General features: G+C 42.1%; 1 protein-coding gene across 1 annotated transcript in view; it reads left to right on the top strand.

Annotated features, from left to right (window-relative positions):
• The window catches only part of PDGFRA (platelet-derived growth factor receptor, alpha polypeptide), a 28945-nt gene extending 11153 nt beyond the window's left edge, over positions 1 to 17792 (top strand). The window contains exons 12-22 of the mRNA XM_009335143.1: positions 4048 to 4152; positions 5484 to 5594; positions 5883 to 6036; positions 7408 to 7574; positions 8733 to 8848; positions 9421 to 9543; positions 10157 to 10268; positions 12061 to 12160; positions 12298 to 12403; positions 13100 to 13335; positions 14399 to 17792. Of these exons, the coding sequence (XP_009333418.1) occupies positions 4048 to 4152; positions 5484 to 5594; positions 5883 to 6036; positions 7408 to 7574; positions 8733 to 8848; positions 9421 to 9543; positions 10157 to 10268; positions 12061 to 12160; positions 12298 to 12403; positions 13100 to 13335; positions 14399 to 14546 (1478 nt within the window). The 3' untranslated portion in view covers positions 14547 to 17792. The remainder of the gene's footprint in view (positions 1 to 4047; positions 4153 to 5483; positions 5595 to 5882; positions 6037 to 7407; positions 7575 to 8732; positions 8849 to 9420; positions 9544 to 10156; positions 10269 to 12060; positions 12161 to 12297; positions 12404 to 13099; positions 13336 to 14398) is intronic.
• Positions 17793 to 18879: the final 1087 nt, after the last annotated feature.

The following is an 18879-nucleotide window of genomic DNA, read 5'->3' as shown; positions in this document are numbered from 1 at the left end:
CTGCTACCAGGATTTGTGATGTAACTCATGGCCATGAAGTCCAGAGCCTCTCTGTACCTGTCTGTTCTCCTCAGTTCTCCTACCACATCCTCTTCTTCCCCTGCAGTGGTGTCAGCCTTGAGCTCCTTGTGTTAGTGTCTCCCGCGCCTTTGTTCCAGCTCTCCTCCGCATGCCCCGCGTGCAGTGCCCACCTCCACATGGCTTAGGCAGCCTCTCCCAGCGTTAAATTTCCTCTTCAACACTCACTTCTGCTAAGGCACCCACAAGAAACACATTAACATACTTTACTTGCAAGGCATTTATACACTTATGTGTAGAGGCCAAAGGAAATCTGCAAGTTGTTATGTAGTTTTATTATTTTTAAAAGTATTAATCCACAATCTGCATATATCAATGCTGAGTAACTGCATAACTTATTTTTGTGGCTACTGTCCTTCTTCCTTCCTCTTCTGCTTTCTTGCTTTGTTACCCGTGCATTGGAGTTCATATAGATTTCAGTCAGTAATTACTTCTTCAGGGCTGGCCCAATCTGTCATTTGTATCAATTGAAAGTGTAATGATTATAGACAATTTTAATGTTCTATCCAGATAGTGCTTTAAATCCACAAGGCATTCCTCTCTTGGAGGTATCTGAGCACCAAGTTGTATACACAAAATACAGGAGAACGAAACTAAAGATGTTTTTTGTTTGATATATTTTAAGAAACATACCCCCCCAGCGTGGTTCTCCTTCCCCCATCACAGAGAAAGAATTGATGTTAATTCTTGAAAGAAGCAGCACAAAAAATTCTGGTTCAGGAATGATATCCTTTAATTAAATTCATGTTGCTAATTGAAAACTAGAGGAGGGTGGATATTTAATGGAATTATTTTATTACAACCCAGACTTTAATTATATGCCTAAATAGGATTTGTCAGATCTGAGTTGTTAACAGACCACCACTGTGACTTTGTCTCCCTCTGACTCATGAGCACCAGCCTGCTTCAATGCCTTCCTGTTTACAAGTATATTCAGGGTAGTCAGTGCTTTAAAAACTAATGCTTTGTCCTTTTAGTGATCTGGATTGCACAATCATTCTTCTTGACACGGTTAACATTTACCTGCTGGCAGTTTTGCCATATGAAATGCTTGCTGGTGGGGACCTCCTTTGTTTCTGGGGCTGATAATTCTAGTTTGTGTGGGTTTTCTCTTATTGAAGTGGGAGATGGCAGCAAAGCAATTATACTTTTAGCTCAGGGAGGCTCTGAAGCAGGATACAGACTCATTTTGGCTCATTCAGACGAGCATTTCCCATCCTAGCTGTGTAAGCCAGCTGGCATTTATTTGTTTTTCTAGCTAGTAGTGCCTGGAGTGCAGCGCTGGGTTAAATGCCAACTCTGAACGTTGGCTGGCTGGAGTTTCAGTTGATAAATTTGGGTTACACTGCAAATTTCCCTTTGCTATCACCCCTCCACAATGTATGTAGTACACTGCTGTGTAAAGCGCTCAGACTGGGAGATGTGTAACAGAATGAGAAATGCAATAACGCAGTGAGCTTCTTGCATGCCACTGCCTTCTTCTGGCTCTGCTGAGAAGTGGCGAGGTCCCAGCGGGACCTGGACCTCCTCCTTCGGCTGAGATGGCCGAGGGCAGGGCCTTTTAAGGAGCAGGGTCTGAGTGCTGCCATTTCTCAGGGTCTTGGGGTGGCTGTCAAGATGCGGCAGAGTTGCTCCCATCACGCCACCCATTTGTCCTGGTGGCCTTAATAAAATGAAATACTGGTCTGACATGGAATCAGACCCATTCCCATTTGCAAAAGGCAAGTTAAGATTCAAGTTACACAGCATTTAGGGATGTGGTACCTAATTTCTCATGAGTCTAGAAACTGGATGTAGATTATAAAGCTTGTCACTCGTTTGGCTTTTGGTATAGAACAAGAGAGTAATGATTTAATTTGGGGTGGGCTGATCATCCCAGTTCAATTTTAACCAAAGAAGCATCCAGTTGAGAAGGGTGTGTCTGGAACAAATTCACAGACTTCACCTTTGTATTTGTGTCCCCTTGAGCAGAAAAACAGCATCTCTCCGACAGGCTCAGCAGATAAGCTCTGTGGATGGGTACAGAGGCTGAAATAGCTCTCACGCCCAAACGTTGTCCCTCCGCTAGTTTGAGGAGCCTTGAGCTGCTGTGTCTGCACAGTTCCTCTGTGGTGGAGAAGCAGCGCTGCTCCTCCAGCGGGCAGCTCACAGCGGTGCCTTTATACTAAGAAATGTAAACACATGCTATAATTTTGGGCTCCACTGAAGGCCTCGACATCAAGAATGTGATGGCATTACAGATGCCTCCAGCTCTTAAGCAGTCAGCTCCCACCTGGCTCCAAATTTCAAGTGTAAAACACATGGGGCTTGGGCTATGTCTGCGGAGAGGGGTGAAAAGGGGAAACAACAGTGATTGCTCCCCACCACTCCGGAAGCGCTCTCACCGTCTCCACATGCACCGCTGCTCAGCAGAGGTGACGGAGAGGGAGATGTGCACCTCGTGCTCAGCTGACAATATGGTTTGGGGAGGAATTGGCTTGTGAAGACAAGAAGATCAAGGAGCATCAGCAAATGCCATCACATTCTGAAGGGCTGCATCCTGCCATGTGGCTCCCAGACCTTCAGTCTGAAAAGTTTCAGGGGCCAAATTTCAGACTCAGGTTGTTTGAATTAGTCTGAAATTTAGTGGGAAGCTTTCTCACATCCTGACTGGGAAGAATAACCTTTGGAGCACAGGAATCTTGAAAAGAGATCGCATCGTTTTTGTGTGCATGACAAACTACGCTGTCATAGTCTTGGAGAAGTTCTTCAGTGGTAACACAGCTAAGCATGCTTTAACAGTTTCTTGTGCTTCTTAATGATGTAGATATTGTTTGGCTGGAAGTTTTCTTTTAAAAGCATGTATACAATGAAAGTGGGGGCTGTAGCTAGAGGATAACAGAAACATGTGGCATTGCATGCTGGATGGCACCTTCAGAAGTGTAAAAGGCAGCAAGTTCAAACTGCAAACAAATGTCAAAGACAAAATGCCGTAAGGGTAAATCTCCACAGTAGAAGTCACTACTTACTCTTTCTGTGCTGGGAGTTAAAAAGTAACATAAAATAAAACAGGGAGCTTGTTAGGAATATGAAAATATCCTGGCATCTGGAGCTCATAAACGGGTTTGTTCACTGAGTATATATTGCCTTAATGAACTTGCTTTTCAGTATGGAAACTATGAAATATATTATTTTGGAGTATGTTTGTGCAGTTCATATTTCTCTAAAATCTCACTCAATCTGTATGCAATTCTTCTGCACACTGTATCCATATCAGGAGACAGGATACAATCATCCAAAATTTTTGTCTAAATTGATTTGTGGGAAGAGTAAAGTGTGTATAAACATTAGCCTTTTCATTACAGCACTTGGAAATTTGCAATAAAAATTATTCAAGCATATGAAACACACTTGTACATTAAACTTCAGAGAAGTTTCCCCTCATATGTGATCAACATGTATTTCAGCTTTTTGCAGATCACTGATGGTCCTGCCTGTCTATTTCTAAATGTGCTGCTGATGTGCTTCAGTCTATCTTACTGCTAGATGTATTCAGCATTAATATAACAGCCCGAAACTACAGCTAAGGAGTCCAATTCAGATTTTTAAGTAAAGGACACAACTCTACTGTGGTCAGGTGCTGACTGAGGCAGAGAGGTCAACTTAAACGTAGGAGAATCAATGATTAGAAAGGATAAAGTGAAGGTGGCAGGGTAGGAGACAAATTTGAATGAGTTGAGCTCCCATGTGCAGATGTGTTTCTGATGTTTACTTCCTTGTATTTATTTAAGAATTGTACTTAATGACAGCATTTATTTAAAATATATTTGCCTTTTCTGCTTAACAACAACAGTAATAATAATAATACCTGTGGTCTGGCTAAGCGAGTGTCCTCTTTCCACACAAGAATCACAACCCACAGAGGAATGTGGGAAATGAGGCCAATTGCTGTTACTTTCTGAAATAAATAATGCTCTCCCTTGTGTTAAGGTCGAATCCTTGGTTCCGGTGCATTTGGAAAAGTAGTTGAAGGGACTGCGTATGGATTGAGTCGCTCTCAACCGGTGATGAAAGTAGCTGTGAAAATGCTGAAACGTAAGTTGTCGCAGTTCCATTTCCCAAGCTAGGTAGTGCATGTTCCTATAGGGTTATTTAAGCATTGCTTGTGTATAAATAGTTCTCCACATCTGAAGTTGAAAATGAACTGTGGAATGACTGAAATTTAAAATTACATCTTAGATTGCTTCATGGCGTTTTCAGTTTTTTTCAGGCAGTATCCAGGCTTCTGAAAACATCCAAATTTTGGTTTTAGCTGTATGGACCATAGCAGCCATGATAACTCAGCAAGTTCAGAAAAAGATACAATAACCACGTATGTGTGTGAACAAATTAAAGCAACACAACAGGGCAGAAACAGGCAGGTCTCATGTGAGAATCTTAAGTTCACTGAAGATTTCCCAGTTCATGAGAGCTGAGAATCTGATGCAGTGATTCTGGAGGGAATATGAAATGAAAATCAACCACACTGAAAAGAATACCAAGCATACAGAAATATTAGATGGTGAGGTGTGGGTGAGAAAAGTAACACTAGAACTAATTCTGGGGTTTTCGCAAGTCTATTGTTGTATTATGAGGATGATACGTTACAGGTCTTATATGTGTAGGATACTACAAATGGAGGTTGGGCAAGGTGTCATCAAAAGACTTGAGCAGTTTGACTGCCGCTTTGTGGTCCCCAGGTCTTTGAATATCCAGCTTCCAATTAGCCTTGCTGTATGAAGCCAAGTAGCTCACTGGACAGCTCTACTTTACTTTATCTGCCTGTGCTCTAGGAGTCACTTCACCTATCAGGTGCCATCAAGAAGTGTTAATAGCTAGCTGTGGTCATTTCCCTGAGTGGCCTTTTTTTTACCCACAATTGGGCTGCCCTATGGTGCATCTACACTCTCAAGTTAATTGCTCCCAGCATCACACTATGACTAGGTGGATCACACAGCATACATCTCAGGTTGCATCCAGGGAATACTCTGTGTTGGCTGCAAATGAGGTATTCTCTGCTGAGGTCCAGATGCTACCTACCGTGTGGATGGAGCTGGTTTGCATCACTTGCCCAGGAACCATGAGGAGCTTGCTTCTGTTGAAAAGAGCAGCTTGCAAAGTGCCTCTGTGCCACCTGGGCAATCCACTGTACTCCTGGAGAGGGACAAACAGGCTGGGTCAGCTATTGAGCTGCATCAAGTGAGTCCTTTATTAGTGATTCGTGACTCCTCTCCGAGTCTTAAGAAATCCCCTTGCCAAGTAAAGGACACAGTCTTCTTCAAGAAACCATGGTAGAAATGTTCTAATGAGGCAAGCAGAGAGAGATCATTTGTTATTGTTAAAAAGGCGATTGCTCTCACTGAGTGGCTGGTTTGTTTTTTCAACAGCTACAGCTAGATCCAGTGAAAAACAGGCACTCATGTCTGAACTGAAGATAATGACACATCTCGGGCCCCACCTGAATATTGTGAATCTACTTGGAGCTTGTACAAAATCAGGTGGGTTTAGCTGACAAAATGGAGGTTTGCTGTGGAGCCATCGTTCACTGTTTAAAAAGCACTCAAATGTCAAGTAAAGGATTTAACAATAAATATAAACAAATAAAAGGTTTCACAAACCTACTTGATATTTGGTAGTAGTTGCAGTCATAACTTAGTAAATAAAAATGTATTAACCCTCAATACTTTTTATGTTTTATATTCTATTTTCTACTCTTTTTAGAGTCTTTTTTTTTTTTTTTTGAAAGATCCCACTCATCAATGCATTATTTTACTTCATTTCATCAGGTCCTATTTACATCATCACTGAATACTGCTTTTATGGTGATTTGGTGAACTATCTGCATAAGAACAGGGACAATTTCCTGAGCCGACACCCAGAGAAGCCAAAGAAAGATTTGGATATCTTTGGGATGAACCCAGCTGACGAAAGCACAAGAAGGTGAGAAAAAAGGAAAAAAAAGTATGACCTGCAACTTAAGGAAATGTCATTGCTAACCCTTACTCCATTCCTCTCATTCATTGGTTTAGAGCCCTCCCTAATTCTTCTCATTAGACTTTTACTTATCAGGCTTTACAGATCTGGTAGGTTTCAGCACTTTTTGTTCAGTCTCCCTGACATGTGTCCTAGATCCACGTTTCCTCTGTGTAGAGAGGCCTGCAGCCCCAGGACCACCGTGGGTTCTCTGTAGACACCGCTTGCTTAGAGCCTTCCCTCTAAATGCGAGGCACATGTACTCAGGGGAGCACACAGCATACAGATTTTGCAGACCTTTTAAACAAATTCCCCTCTGCCCAAGGTAGTGTAAGAGATATATGGATCTAGGGAAAAACCCAATATCCTTACAGGACCCCAGAAGTCCTGCACTTGCCTCGTTACAGCATTGTCTCTGGAGCACACAGTCAGTCTCCTCTCTCCTCAAGCTCCATACCTTCTTCCCTACCTGATCCTGAGGTCCCAAAGAACATTTCTATTAATAAAGCATGGCCTAGCATTCCTCTTTTCTGTAAAAACATCCTTTTGCATCTACCCACCCAAGTTTTAAAAGTAAAGTGCAACTACCTGTTTTCCTTTTTTCCCTGCTTGGGGAATTTCCAGTGTCTAAAACTCCTTCCCTTCAAACAACCTGGCAGAGTTTGTTCTCCAAGCTCAGGTACTCTCTTTTATCTACCAATGGCTTAGCCAGTCTCAATAGTTTCCTTATGGTTAATTTTCATCCCATAGCTTTTTCCAGATGAGGGTGGAGGAAGCTTGTCATCATACATTCATCAATAAAGCAATGTCATAAAATTAGCCAGGATTTAGAAGGCGAACAGAAATTCTTTCAAAAAATGACTCAGGCAAACAGACCAACTGACTTGATAGCTGAATACAGCCAGGACTATTCATCTGAGCATGGATTTGCTCAGCAGGACTGGATTTGATGCAAACTGTTTGGGTGAATAAATTACATCTATCATTTGGAATACCTTGAAATAAAAGCCCTAAGTAGCAATGGCTGAATTCAGTGGGATTTTGGGAAGTTAGACAATATATGTTTACATACTTGACTATTGACAAAAGGATAAGTTTGAAGCACTTGTGTTTGACTACAGTGATATATGGTAACGTACTAATATGTGGTAATACATGGCTATGTTGTAATACATAATCTTTACGTATTCTCTATCAGGAAGTCAGTTCTTACACTCTTCTATTTCACAGCAATACAGCTGTACACCATAAGAGAACTGTTAGATCTATAGGATGCTGTGGCAGCAAAGTCACCTGGGCAATACTAGCTGATATGCCTGTATTTTTTCCCAATTTCAGTTATGTGATATTATCATTTGAAAACACTGGAGAATATATGGACATGAAACAAGCTGATACCACTCAGTATGTGCCAATGCTGGAAAGGAAGGAGGGATCTAAATACTCTGATATTCAGAGATCTGTGTATGATCGGCCTGCTTCATATAAGAAGAAATCTATGTCAGGTAACGTAGAATTGTCCCTTCTGCATACATCATTAATACAAATAATTCCTGCATAAATGTGTATCTTATTTTTGCCCTCTATGATATGGACATAAATGACTCAACTGTGTTCTGTAAGCATGTGAGTATAAGCTGTAAGCTAAAAGCTTATGCCTGTGATCTTCATTATGCTCTGGGGAGAGGAGTGCATGCTCCTGGAGCAGAAGGGGTCCAGTTGTGTATTTGCTTCCATGCTGAAGCGCTGAGCAGCTGTGCTCTGCAACGGGGCTGTAGGTACACTTTGGAGACAGTGGTTTTATTAGTCTTGCAGTTTGCAAGATTCTGAGCAATAGCAATGAACAATAATAATAGTAATTTATGTTACTCTGTTTCCACTTGCATTTCACCTTAGCTGACACTTACCAAATGCAGAACACTCCCAAATACTTTCCTGGATTATGTAATGAAGATAATGAATGCATCCCATTCCCCGGCTCTGTTCTCAGAAACCAAATATGCTTTGCTTTAAAAATAGGCACCGTCACTTCTGCCTCTAGGCCTCAGAAACTGAACCATATCCAGTCCCAGATTTACACGGCAGACTAATGTACTCATATTGTGCTCTAGGACAGTCAGGGTAAATGGATCATTGAATTTTGACTGTTTTTTCTTCTGACATCTTTCATAAAAAAATAAGAGCTGTTGCCATAGAATTCCTGACCCTTTTTGCTGGCGTTGGATTAGTCCCAGTGAATACTTCCTGGGAAACATAACAGTGTTCAGCACAAGAAAATGGATAAGAATGTGCATGCATGCACAGAAACCTAATGAAGGCACCATCTCTAAATAAATGTTTTTGTACCACATGCTGGGTATCGTAAACAACCTGTATAACACTTCAGTGGGCCTTTTTAACTTCACCTTTTCCTGCAGTTGTCCGGGGAAAAAAATACAGACAGGAGAAAACCCAAAACCTATATTTAATACTGGATGTTTTTGAGAATGCAGTATGTGTCAGTGACTGATGCAGACATTAAAAGTGGTTAGCTATTATGAAAAGACTGGTTTGGTCATGGTACTCTGTTAAAGTCATCAGCTCAGAATCATGATAAGTAGGGGGAAATGGATGCTGCTTTCGCACTCCACAGCACAAACATATTTTTCTCTCTTTTTCAATAGAATCGGAAGTCAAAAACCTTCTTTCAGATGACAGTTCAGAGGGCCTCAGCCTACTGGATTTGCTGAGCTTCACCTACCAGGTTGCACGGGGAATGGAATTCTTGGCTTCTAAAAATGTAAGTAAATAAAAAAGTAAGTAAAATGTAAGAAAGTGTAAAAATGTCTTCATGTCCAGCTATGGGTTTCAATTTAGATTCTGAAGATATGACACAATGTAATATTATTTTGGGCGTTGTAGACAGCTTTCTCACTTACCTGGAAACAGAGATCACCATGGTTGGAAAAATCAAAGCAGCGGTCAGTCCTCCTTTCCCATTGCAGCCTGCAACATTCATGGAGTCAGAGTGCCAGAGACGGTGGGCAGGCTCTGGGTGGAGAGTCCGTACAGCCACAGGCTGGCATGGTCAGAAACATAGATGTGTCATTAGCACATGATGGGTACAAGGGGAAAGGGTGGCATCGCTTTTGTCTCCTCCCCATTGCAGAGCATCTGCATGAGCCCCTGCTGGTTCTGAGGCCTGGTGCCTCCTTGCCCCTGCTAGCGGGGCAATACAGGTGCCTGTTCAGTAGAAGGTCTTGTTAAGACTGTGCCCAGAAAGTCAACAGATCTTTTTCAGGGATCTTTGCAAGGGAAATGGTCCTCGTGGAATCAGCACGTCCTTGAACAATTTAATTTCTCTCTATACAGTGTGTGCACCGTGACTTGGCAGCTCGTAATGTCCTCCTGGCTCAAGGAAAAATTGTGAAGATCTGTGACTTTGGGCTGGCTAGAGACATCATGCATGATTCCAACTATGTCTCCAAGGGCAGTGTATGTACTTCTTAATCTCCTGAGCTCTGCTTTAAATGAAATGAGAAGTGTCGGTTTTAAATGCTGTTTAATGTTCTTGCCATTCAGTGTTGGTTACACTAATTGACCATTGGGATGATCGCTCCTGAGAACAATTTTTCTTCAGTTCATTAATTCCTGTAACTTTCCTAATTCTACTTTAAAGCTGAAGAGTACTTGGCCACACTTAGTACTTCACAGGCTTACGTTTTAACTGGCAAGTTTTGTGACTGAATAAATTATTAAGGAACTGTCACTGTGATATGTAGAGTAGTGACACATTAGTCAACGATGTATCAGACCTAGATCGGCAGTGCCAGCTTTTGTATCATACCTTCAATTAGCCTGGTCTTTTGCTGGTAATAAAATGAATACAGTTATGCCTTAATTAGTTCTTGTGGGGAGCAAGTAGTAGCATTCCTTATAATCCTGGTACCTCTGTGTTATATGGAATTAAAAATAGACACTATCCAGGTTAACACAACTTTTCTTGTTAGAGAGAAGTTAATCCTGGCTATCAAGCAACTGTTGTAATGGGAAGCATTTCTTTAATGACTAAGCTGTGTGGTTTGGGGTTTCTTTCTTTTTGCTGCAGACTTTCCTCCCAGTAAAATGGATGGCACCTGAAAGCATTTTTGACAATCTGTACACAACATTAAGTGATGTCTGGTCTTATGGCATTCTGCTGTGGGAAATATTTTCTCTTGGTATGTACTGTGAACATGTTCTTATGTGTAGTGATTAAGCTTTTTCAGTTCAAGCTGTTCTACATAAAGTATTTCAAATTCTGCACTAAAAATATATGTGTGAAATCAACTGTTAGTTACTCTTCTATATGGGGTTTCGGATCCCAACGTTAGGTGTGAAGTAAAACGTCCATATTCTCCCACAGTTCTCCTTAGATCTTTTTTTCCCCCAAGATACTTTTTTTTTTTTGCTAGAAAACTGAAAGCACTGAGTGAAAAGCTTTTGGAAAAGCTTTTGTGGAAAAGTATTGGTGTGCTGGCCCAGGATGGATTTTCTGGCTAATACGAGAAGGAACATGCTTCCCCCTTGCCATGGGGTGCCTGGGGCTGCAGGCCAGCCCAGCGGCTGGTTTGAAACAGTCTCTTCATATACATTTCAAAAGATCCCATCTTAGTCCCATTACAGAATGAAAACAAATGTCAGTCTTCTGGGACGCTGATTTCTCATTTCCAGGTCAGCTCTGTTCACACAGTTGGTTTATGGCAGCATAAAGTGGTTATGACAATGTATAGCAGTTACAGACAATGTGCAGTTCCCAGCTGGGAACAGCCTGGCTCTTTCCTCAGCCTGATTAATTAGCCTCCCGGGCAGGTGGCTGGCCTGCTTCAGTAAACGTGCGTTGCCCGGATTTACTCTGAGCAGAATGAATCACGCCTGTGTGGTATCTACTACTGCCCCATGGCAACCCCAAGCCTAATGTAGGCTTCTAGAATAAGTTGTCATATAGCTATTTCTCAGAAAACAACAGTTGCGCCACTATTTATAGTATTGATTACTGCAATCTCTGGGCATCATAGCATCCTGTAAATATCCATTCACCAGCATCCCTGGGAGGCATGGGAGTGCTGTTGGATAACTCAGGAACTGAGGCACAGCTAAGCCTGTGCTTCACTGTCCTACCTGTAAGGAAGGTCCTGAAGCCCAGTTTTAGGTGAAAATCCTACTTTTGAAAGGGCTGTGGTTTCTGGTGTAAATATTATAATATGCCTCCTCCACCTGAGAAAGATGATGTTTTTCAGAAAGCAAAACATATCCTCAGCGGCATTTATTAAGAAAGTCAACTATGACATCTTGCTGCAACACTGACTTCAGCTTGAATGATCATTTTACACATCAGCATTGTCTGTATGCTGTGGCCCCAAATGATAGCTTAACTGCGTCAGCTCAGGGGCCGAGTCCAAACTTTTCAACAGCCCATGCACCTGACATGTTAGCTGTTGTCTAAAGCTAGCTGCCCAGGTGGGAAGACTTGGGTATGGAGGGGACTAGCTTACACTAAGGCTTTGCCCTTACAGCCAGGATGAGGTGAGTAACTCAGGCCACGTCACTCCCAGCTGTCATGCAGGTGCCAAAGGCAATAAAACCAGACAGAGCAAGTGACTCGCCTAAGGTCACACAGAAAGTCAGTGGCAGAGCAGAGACATGACCTCAGATCTGCCAAATGCAGGCCAATGACCTCATCCAGGTATCATCCAACCTCTGTGCCCAGTCAATACATTCTATAAACACTGCAAAGGGATTTTTTTCTAAGTAGTACTGACTTCAATGTTTCTTAGCCAACGTTTCACATCAGGGCATAATGTGGTCAAGACAATAGCTCTGATGTGAAACATTGGCTAGGAAAGATTAATTTTGGTGGCAAGTCAAATTATAGCGTTAACACTTTTTGACATGAACAGCAAGACAGAATTTGGGAACTCTGCATGGATAGTCAAGTATAGAGTAGTATTTTTTCTTCTCTTTTATCTGCAGGTGGCACACCATATCCTGGCATGATGGTTGATTCTACTTTCTACAATAAGATCAAGAGTGGATACCGAATGGCCAAACCCGATCATGCTACCAATGAAGTGTATGTGTGCTTATATGGGCTTTTCAACACCTGGCCAGTCTCCAGAAAATTTTGGCTTTAGTTTCTGTTTGATTACTTATTTTCTTATTCTTTATTCCTTTACCAGTTGGTTAAACTTGTTTCCATCTTGTCTGCAGGTACGAGATCATGGTGAAGTGCTGGAACAGTGAACCAGAGAAAAGACCTTCTTTTTACCATTTGAGTGAAATTGTGGAGAGCTTGTTGCCTGGAGAGTACAAAAAGGTTTGCTCTTTGGAATTTTCTCTGTGTTTTCTATATACTGTTTTAGAGGGAATTATAAGTGTTGTTCCAGCCATCAGAGCCATGAGCACTGAACTGGCACATCCTAACCTAAGTGAATTACATGATTCGGACAGGGACGTTGCGTGTTCGGTTTCTGCATGCAAGCTTAGCGAGGGAAGCCGTTCTGCAGTGTTAGCTGGGAAGCAGGACCCTCCATTTCTAATGAAATCCTACCAACTCAATTTTTCTGCTGGAGAATGGGTTTTATATATTCTCACAGGATTTTCTAGGCAGTGAAAGAATTCTAGAAAAGGGACTACTTGGCCAACGTGTATAATCTCCCTATCTCCCTCTTTGGACCCTAACACCAGCAAGTTTTCCCTTCATACTTCTGATAACTCTGGCCAAGCTCTGCCTGCCCCATCATTCAGTGTTTCATTTTCCCACCTACCTTCGCTCCCTTCCCCCTCTCCCTACCCCTCTTTCACACCTATTTGTCTGCTCTGTGCTGCCACGCTCACTCCTGCATTGTGTAAAACTTACGTCTCGCTTCTCCCTTCAAATCATTTGAAGATGCTGGGCTTCTCTATCCAGTGTTGCTAGCTCATAGGGAAGAATATTTGCTGGGATAATGAATCACAGCTACCCATCTGAAGAAAGGCAGCCTTAGTGAAAGTTTGAAATGAATATTTTCAGAGCTATGAGAAGATTCACCTGGACTTCCTGAAAAGTGATCACCCAGCTGTCACACGCATGAGAGGGGACTGTGACAACGCTTACATTGGTGTCACCTACAAGAATGAAGACAAGTTAAAGGACAGGGAGAGCGGATTTGATGAGCAGAGGCTGAGTGCTGACAGCGGGTACATCATCCCCCTGCCAGACATTGACCCTGTTTCTGAAGATGAGCTTGGCAAAAGGAATAGGCACAGGTAAGTGAGGTTTACAGATCATGTAGCCCGTAGTCACCATTCAGGGTCATGTTTGGTGATGTGCATTAACACTTCTTAGCATCCTACTCCGCAAATGGTTTCCTTAGCTCTGTTGAAACTACTTATTGGGAAGGTGCCATGTAAATATGGTAGTATGACTGGCCACAGTGTTTTCAGTGGGAAAAACCTAATTTTGCCTCTTTTGTGACTGCCAGGGGAAGGGGCCTGCTGGTAGGGTGCTCCTGTGTGTCCCTGGGACTCCCTTGTTAGCTTGGACAGGTCTCAGCAGCTGTCTGGTGGCTCTGTGGGCCCATTTTGCAACACATCTTGTCCCTACAGCTCAATGCCTTGGAGCTGCATATGAGATCTCAAGAGATTGATTTGTTCTGCGTGAGACCAGCTCCAAAATTTGGGAGAAGTTGTTTTTAATATCTTCCATAGTATTCTTTTCATTGACAGCAGGGTATCCAGGACTTTTTACTGCTCCCTTGTCAGTTTGCATGACTGATTCCACTACAGCACAACAGATTAACCCTTACTGTGAATGGTGGGGTTTTAATTCAGCATTTAATTCATAGTATATAGAATTAGCAACCTAGAAACTTCTTTTTTTTGATATTTTTGCACTATTTTTAAGAGGTGCATGAATGAATGAAGTGCCTAAGAAGCACTATCCAGATTAAGATTTATTACCACTCTCTGTTATTCTTATTATTATCTTATTGTCTGTTATTGTTATCTTATTTTCACCTGACCTCCCTAGATTTACTTAAGTGACCTATTGTCACAGCAGTGTCATAAAGCTATTTCTCTAATGAGCCTGTGGCAGAAAGTGCTTGGAGGAACATAGGAACAACCCGCTCCTTTGAATTCCAAGGTGGTTCATTACTCTTGAGATACAAGATGTGCCATGTCCTAAGAAACGGATGGTCAGAGTCACCTAAGATTGCGCTGTGGGTCAGAAAGCATGTGGGGAGGTGGTGTTCAGTTCTGCTAGAGACTGGAGTACTTACCCAGCCACATTCACCTTGTATTTTATCTCTGAGATGTTTATCTCTTCCAGTTCCCAGACATCTGAAGAAAGTGCCATTGAAACTGGTTCCAGTAGCTCTACTTTTATCAAGAGAGAGGACGAGACCATTGAGGACATTGACATGATGGATGACATTGGGATCGACTCCTCAGACCTGGTGGAGGACAGCTTCCTGTAACCCGATGGACACCTTCCAGCTCTGCACACGGGGAAGCTTGCTGTGTCGCCTACAGACTTACGCTCCACAGAGAAAACCACTTTATTGCAATGTCAAGGATGTGAAAAGGAGGTGGACTTGTACAGAGAAACTCCCAGCGATGGGCAGAGGAATCAGCCTGAGCATGAATGAAAGAGATATGTTGAAGATGGATTTTTTTAGTGTTGCTTCTTGCAGTACTTCAGTAGCATCTCAGTGTTGTTTGCCATTTGAACTGGTAGGAGGATGAAGGAAAAGGCCACAAACAGACCAGTTTTGTGTTTCAAGGGCATTCATATGACTTTGATGGATCGAATTTCCACTGCAGCAATACTTCAACCATTGTAATTATGTAAATAACTGTCTACTCAAGGATCTTTTGAGGTGCACATTGAACATATGCCATGGATTTTAGAAGAGATCGCTCATGAATTTTGTGTACTTCTTCCCTCAATCTCAATGTCAGCTGCTGTTGAACTATCATGTGAATTGAAGAACACGCAAAAACCACTTTTGGACCAAAAAGGTCTAAAACCACAAGGGACTGACCGGTACTACAAAACATGTTACTTTTTACCATTAATGCAAGTAAAGGGGAATAATAATAATAATAATAATAAAAAACCAGTCTATAATAGGTGTTAGAAACCTAGTAAGTCTTTATTAACTATAGAAGGTAGCTGTTTTCAAGATACTACTACTGTTTTCAGTAACACTAAATGTATATTTTATAATTCATTGTCCTTCAGTAAAAGCACAGTCTCAAGAAACTTTTTTAAGTACAAGGAAAAACTTTATGACCTGAAAAGTTTTATGAAACAATTCTTTTATTTGGCTGTACACGGTATGGTAACTGCTCTGGTTGGCTAAAACTACTTTCACATGAAGAAAAATTTAAGATTTAGTTTTCCATCATGAGCTGAGTAGTTTTTCTAATCAGATATACTAGAAGCAATTATTGTCCTCTGATTAAGTGAGGTTCTAAAAATTTAATTAAAAAAAAAATTAATTTATGCCAGATTTCCAAGATGCTCAAGAAAGGAAGATTATGATAAACCACCAGAAACATGCCATTATTAGTGTTTCATGGGTACTCAAAAGAAATCTTATCCTGGGGTTAGCTGTGAAGAATTGATTTGAGATTTGAACTGCTCAAGGAACAAAGACATCTCTCCCAGCCTGGAACTCCAGATTAAATAAGCAGAAATAATTCTGCAGCAAATATTCTTGTCTTAGTTTTCAGGTTTAAACAGGAACAGAAAACTCTGACTATTATCTTCGCAGACTGTAATGACAAACGGTAATTGCTTCCAACAGTGTTTTTCAGAAGACAGTGCATGAAAATGAACCTGCTCAGCCTGCAACAGTTGTTTTTTTGACACCACTTATATGAACAAAGTATTATGATTACTACCATCACTGTACAAAGTGTTATTGAGATACGATGCTTTGGAAGACTTACATGTGAAAAAAGGTACATCACTGCGAAGGGCCCCATCCTTTCTGGGGCTCAACTTTCAAACTTAACCTTAATTCAGTGTGATGAGCACCTCGCAGGACGTGCTCAGCCTCTGGCACGACACAACCAATGCAAATGCAGTGCAAACTCATCCCTGTGTTGCAGTATTTTTCCTAGGAAGTGTGAAAGATGGACCAGCAGTGACGGACAGAACATGCTGCCATGTTAAACTACAGTTTAACTTGAAATGTCCCTAAGAAAAGCTACACAACTCCCCTTGACTTCACTTGTTGTGAACAGTTGTGGATCAAATGAAAGCAAATGTAATGTTGTCAGTGTTACGGGCAAATAAATCTGGGTCTGGGTTTCAAAATGTCACCTGGCTGAGGCCACGTACAAGCGTACTGCAGATGTGAAAACAGGACCTGAATCAAGGCACCCACATTTTCAACCCTGATGGAGGCTGACAATCAGAAGGAACCATGGGTGATGGTGCATCCTCCATTTCTTGCAGTCAACAGATCAAGACCGAGTGTCTTCCTGGGAGCTGTGCTTTAGCCAAACGCATGTCACTGAGCTCTGTACGGGGACAACTGTGAAACATAAAGACTCTTGATATAGCCAGGACAGATGAGACAACATAAAGTCTCCTTCCAGCTATGAACTAAGAATTGAGGAAACACAAATTGTCTATTGGATATCCCAGATATCTGAATGGCCACTTGAGACCACACGTGCCTTAATTTGCATGTGTAGTCATTACGACTACACATTCAAATTAGGCAAGCAATTTCACCTGCATTTTTGCACATGGCCTAGTTTTCTTCAGGGTTTGAAAATCAGCCCCAGCACGTTTTATTATACCAGTTACTGGAATCTAAGGACATTTTCATGCGGTCTCCCCTTCCCCTCACCGGTTTCATTCTGTATCTCACAGCGCATCTTGGGGCTAGACCCAAATGGTGGACGTGAACCAGAGCTGGCTCACTTTCCCATGCATGGTAATGTTGATTCTCCATCCTGTCATGAGTATCGTGTAGATGAACTACATCCGTGGCAGGGGTCTAGCCAAACCCAGCTCACTGCAGGCTTGGAATCAGATAAGCTGGCCTGGAAACTGGAATGAGAAATAGAGGAAGAGAGGGGATTTACCAGAGAGGGAGAAGTGTGAAAGGATGATTCGTTTAGTTTTACAATATTATCAGTATTACAGACTTTTTCTTTTATGGCTTAATTTTTGAGAAGCCACTGGAAGAGATATTCCCAAACCTTTTGTTACAGTAATTGTATAACGACAATCAGCGTTAGCCTATGAAACACAGCTTTTGATTTGGAATGGCCAACCAATTCCTTACAGCGTGGTCTGCAACTTGTACAAAATGGTCCTATTACATGATGAAGGACGTGAGATATGGTGATGTTATACATCAATATGTATATAAGTATTTTTATATAGACTTCTAGAATACTGCCAAAACATTTATGACAGCTATATCACTGCCTTTGTTTATATTTTTTTTACTGTGATATATTCCACAGGCACGTTAACTGTTGCACTTTGAATGTCCAAAAGTTATATTTTAGAATAATAAAAAAGGAAGTGTTTCCAAAATGGTGGCTGTTGTGAAATGTTTGAAGAAGGGCAAACTGGCCTGAGTGATGGTAGGCACAAAATGTGTTTCAAAAATGCCCCTGTTGATATTTTGTTTTTGAAAAAATCCTGTAAATTAAGATCTCTATATTTCAATAAATGATATATAATTTAAGGATATGTGAGGGGTCTATACTCACTTATTGAAAGATGGTTATAAAGAATCAGTCATGCTTGGGATTTTTTTCCCCCAAAAGGTTTTTGGTTAATGGAGTGCTCTGCAAAGCCATCGGGCAGCAATGACAAGCAGGTCTCTGAGCCCTTCCAGTGGGCATAGTGGGGAAGTGCCTGCGGCAAATGACCTGGATAGTGAGTGACATCTGTGGGGAGCCATGTTGTGCCCCAAAACACGGCAGGTGCGGTGCTCCAGTGATTGCTGCCCAGAGCACAGCATGTGCCCTGAGCTGGGCACTGGGCTCCCTGCACGAGATGAAACCCTTCTTGACCTTGGTACCGTGTGTACTGGGGCGTTCGATGCCTGCCGGTCTGCACACACTGAGGAAAGGGGGGACATGGGATGCAAACAGACATGCTGTGCCGCATGTCTGTGATGTACGCTCTCTGCCGTTTCTAGCACTGGTGTACAATGAAGGGTTTTATGCAAAGGTTGCTTTTAACAAGGGACTAGAAGTGACTTGTGTCAGTCTTTAGCCTAACGCTTTTGATGATTACAGAGGATTAGATGGCCCCACCTTGAAATGGCCGTGGTTTCTCTGCCTCTGGCTGCAGGGTTTTTTTAAACCTATGCTGAGCTCACCTTCCTTATGAATCAAACCAGATTTTGTCCTATGGTTCTGTGCTCCCGCAGTAATTGAAGAATTGTAAGATTTCAACCTGAAAACAGAGTTAAACTTGTCAGCTGCACTTCCTGCACTGGAGCCTGTCCTGGTTTGCCAGCAGGAGCCAGGCAAGGCTGGCCATGGGAAAGCCCCATGAACAGGCAGGTTAGCAACCTCCTGTCCATAGAGCGGTCACTGTAGTTAAAACATGCTTGGAGATGGACTGTCCATCTGACATCTTTCATAACTGTCCTTCACCACTTCTTCACAAAGCAAAATGCCTCCTCACTTCAAACAGGTGCAGCAGCCTGGGCCCTTGCCTTAGATAAGAGAGCATGTTCCCCCTCCTTTGCATCCTTGCCGAAGAGGAGTCTTTATCTTACAACACTGCACAGACATACAACACTTCCTGCCATCCCAGGGGTT

The sequence above is a fragment of the Pygoscelis adeliae genome, unplaced genomic scaffold (genome assembly GCF_000699105.1).
Source record: "Pygoscelis adeliae isolate BGI_AS28 unplaced genomic scaffold, ASM69910v1 Scaffold21, whole genome shotgun sequence".
Taxonomy (NCBI): domain Eukaryota; kingdom Metazoa; phylum Chordata; class Aves; order Sphenisciformes; family Spheniscidae; genus Pygoscelis; species Pygoscelis adeliae.
This window is presented reverse-complemented; position numbering and strand designations above follow the sequence as displayed.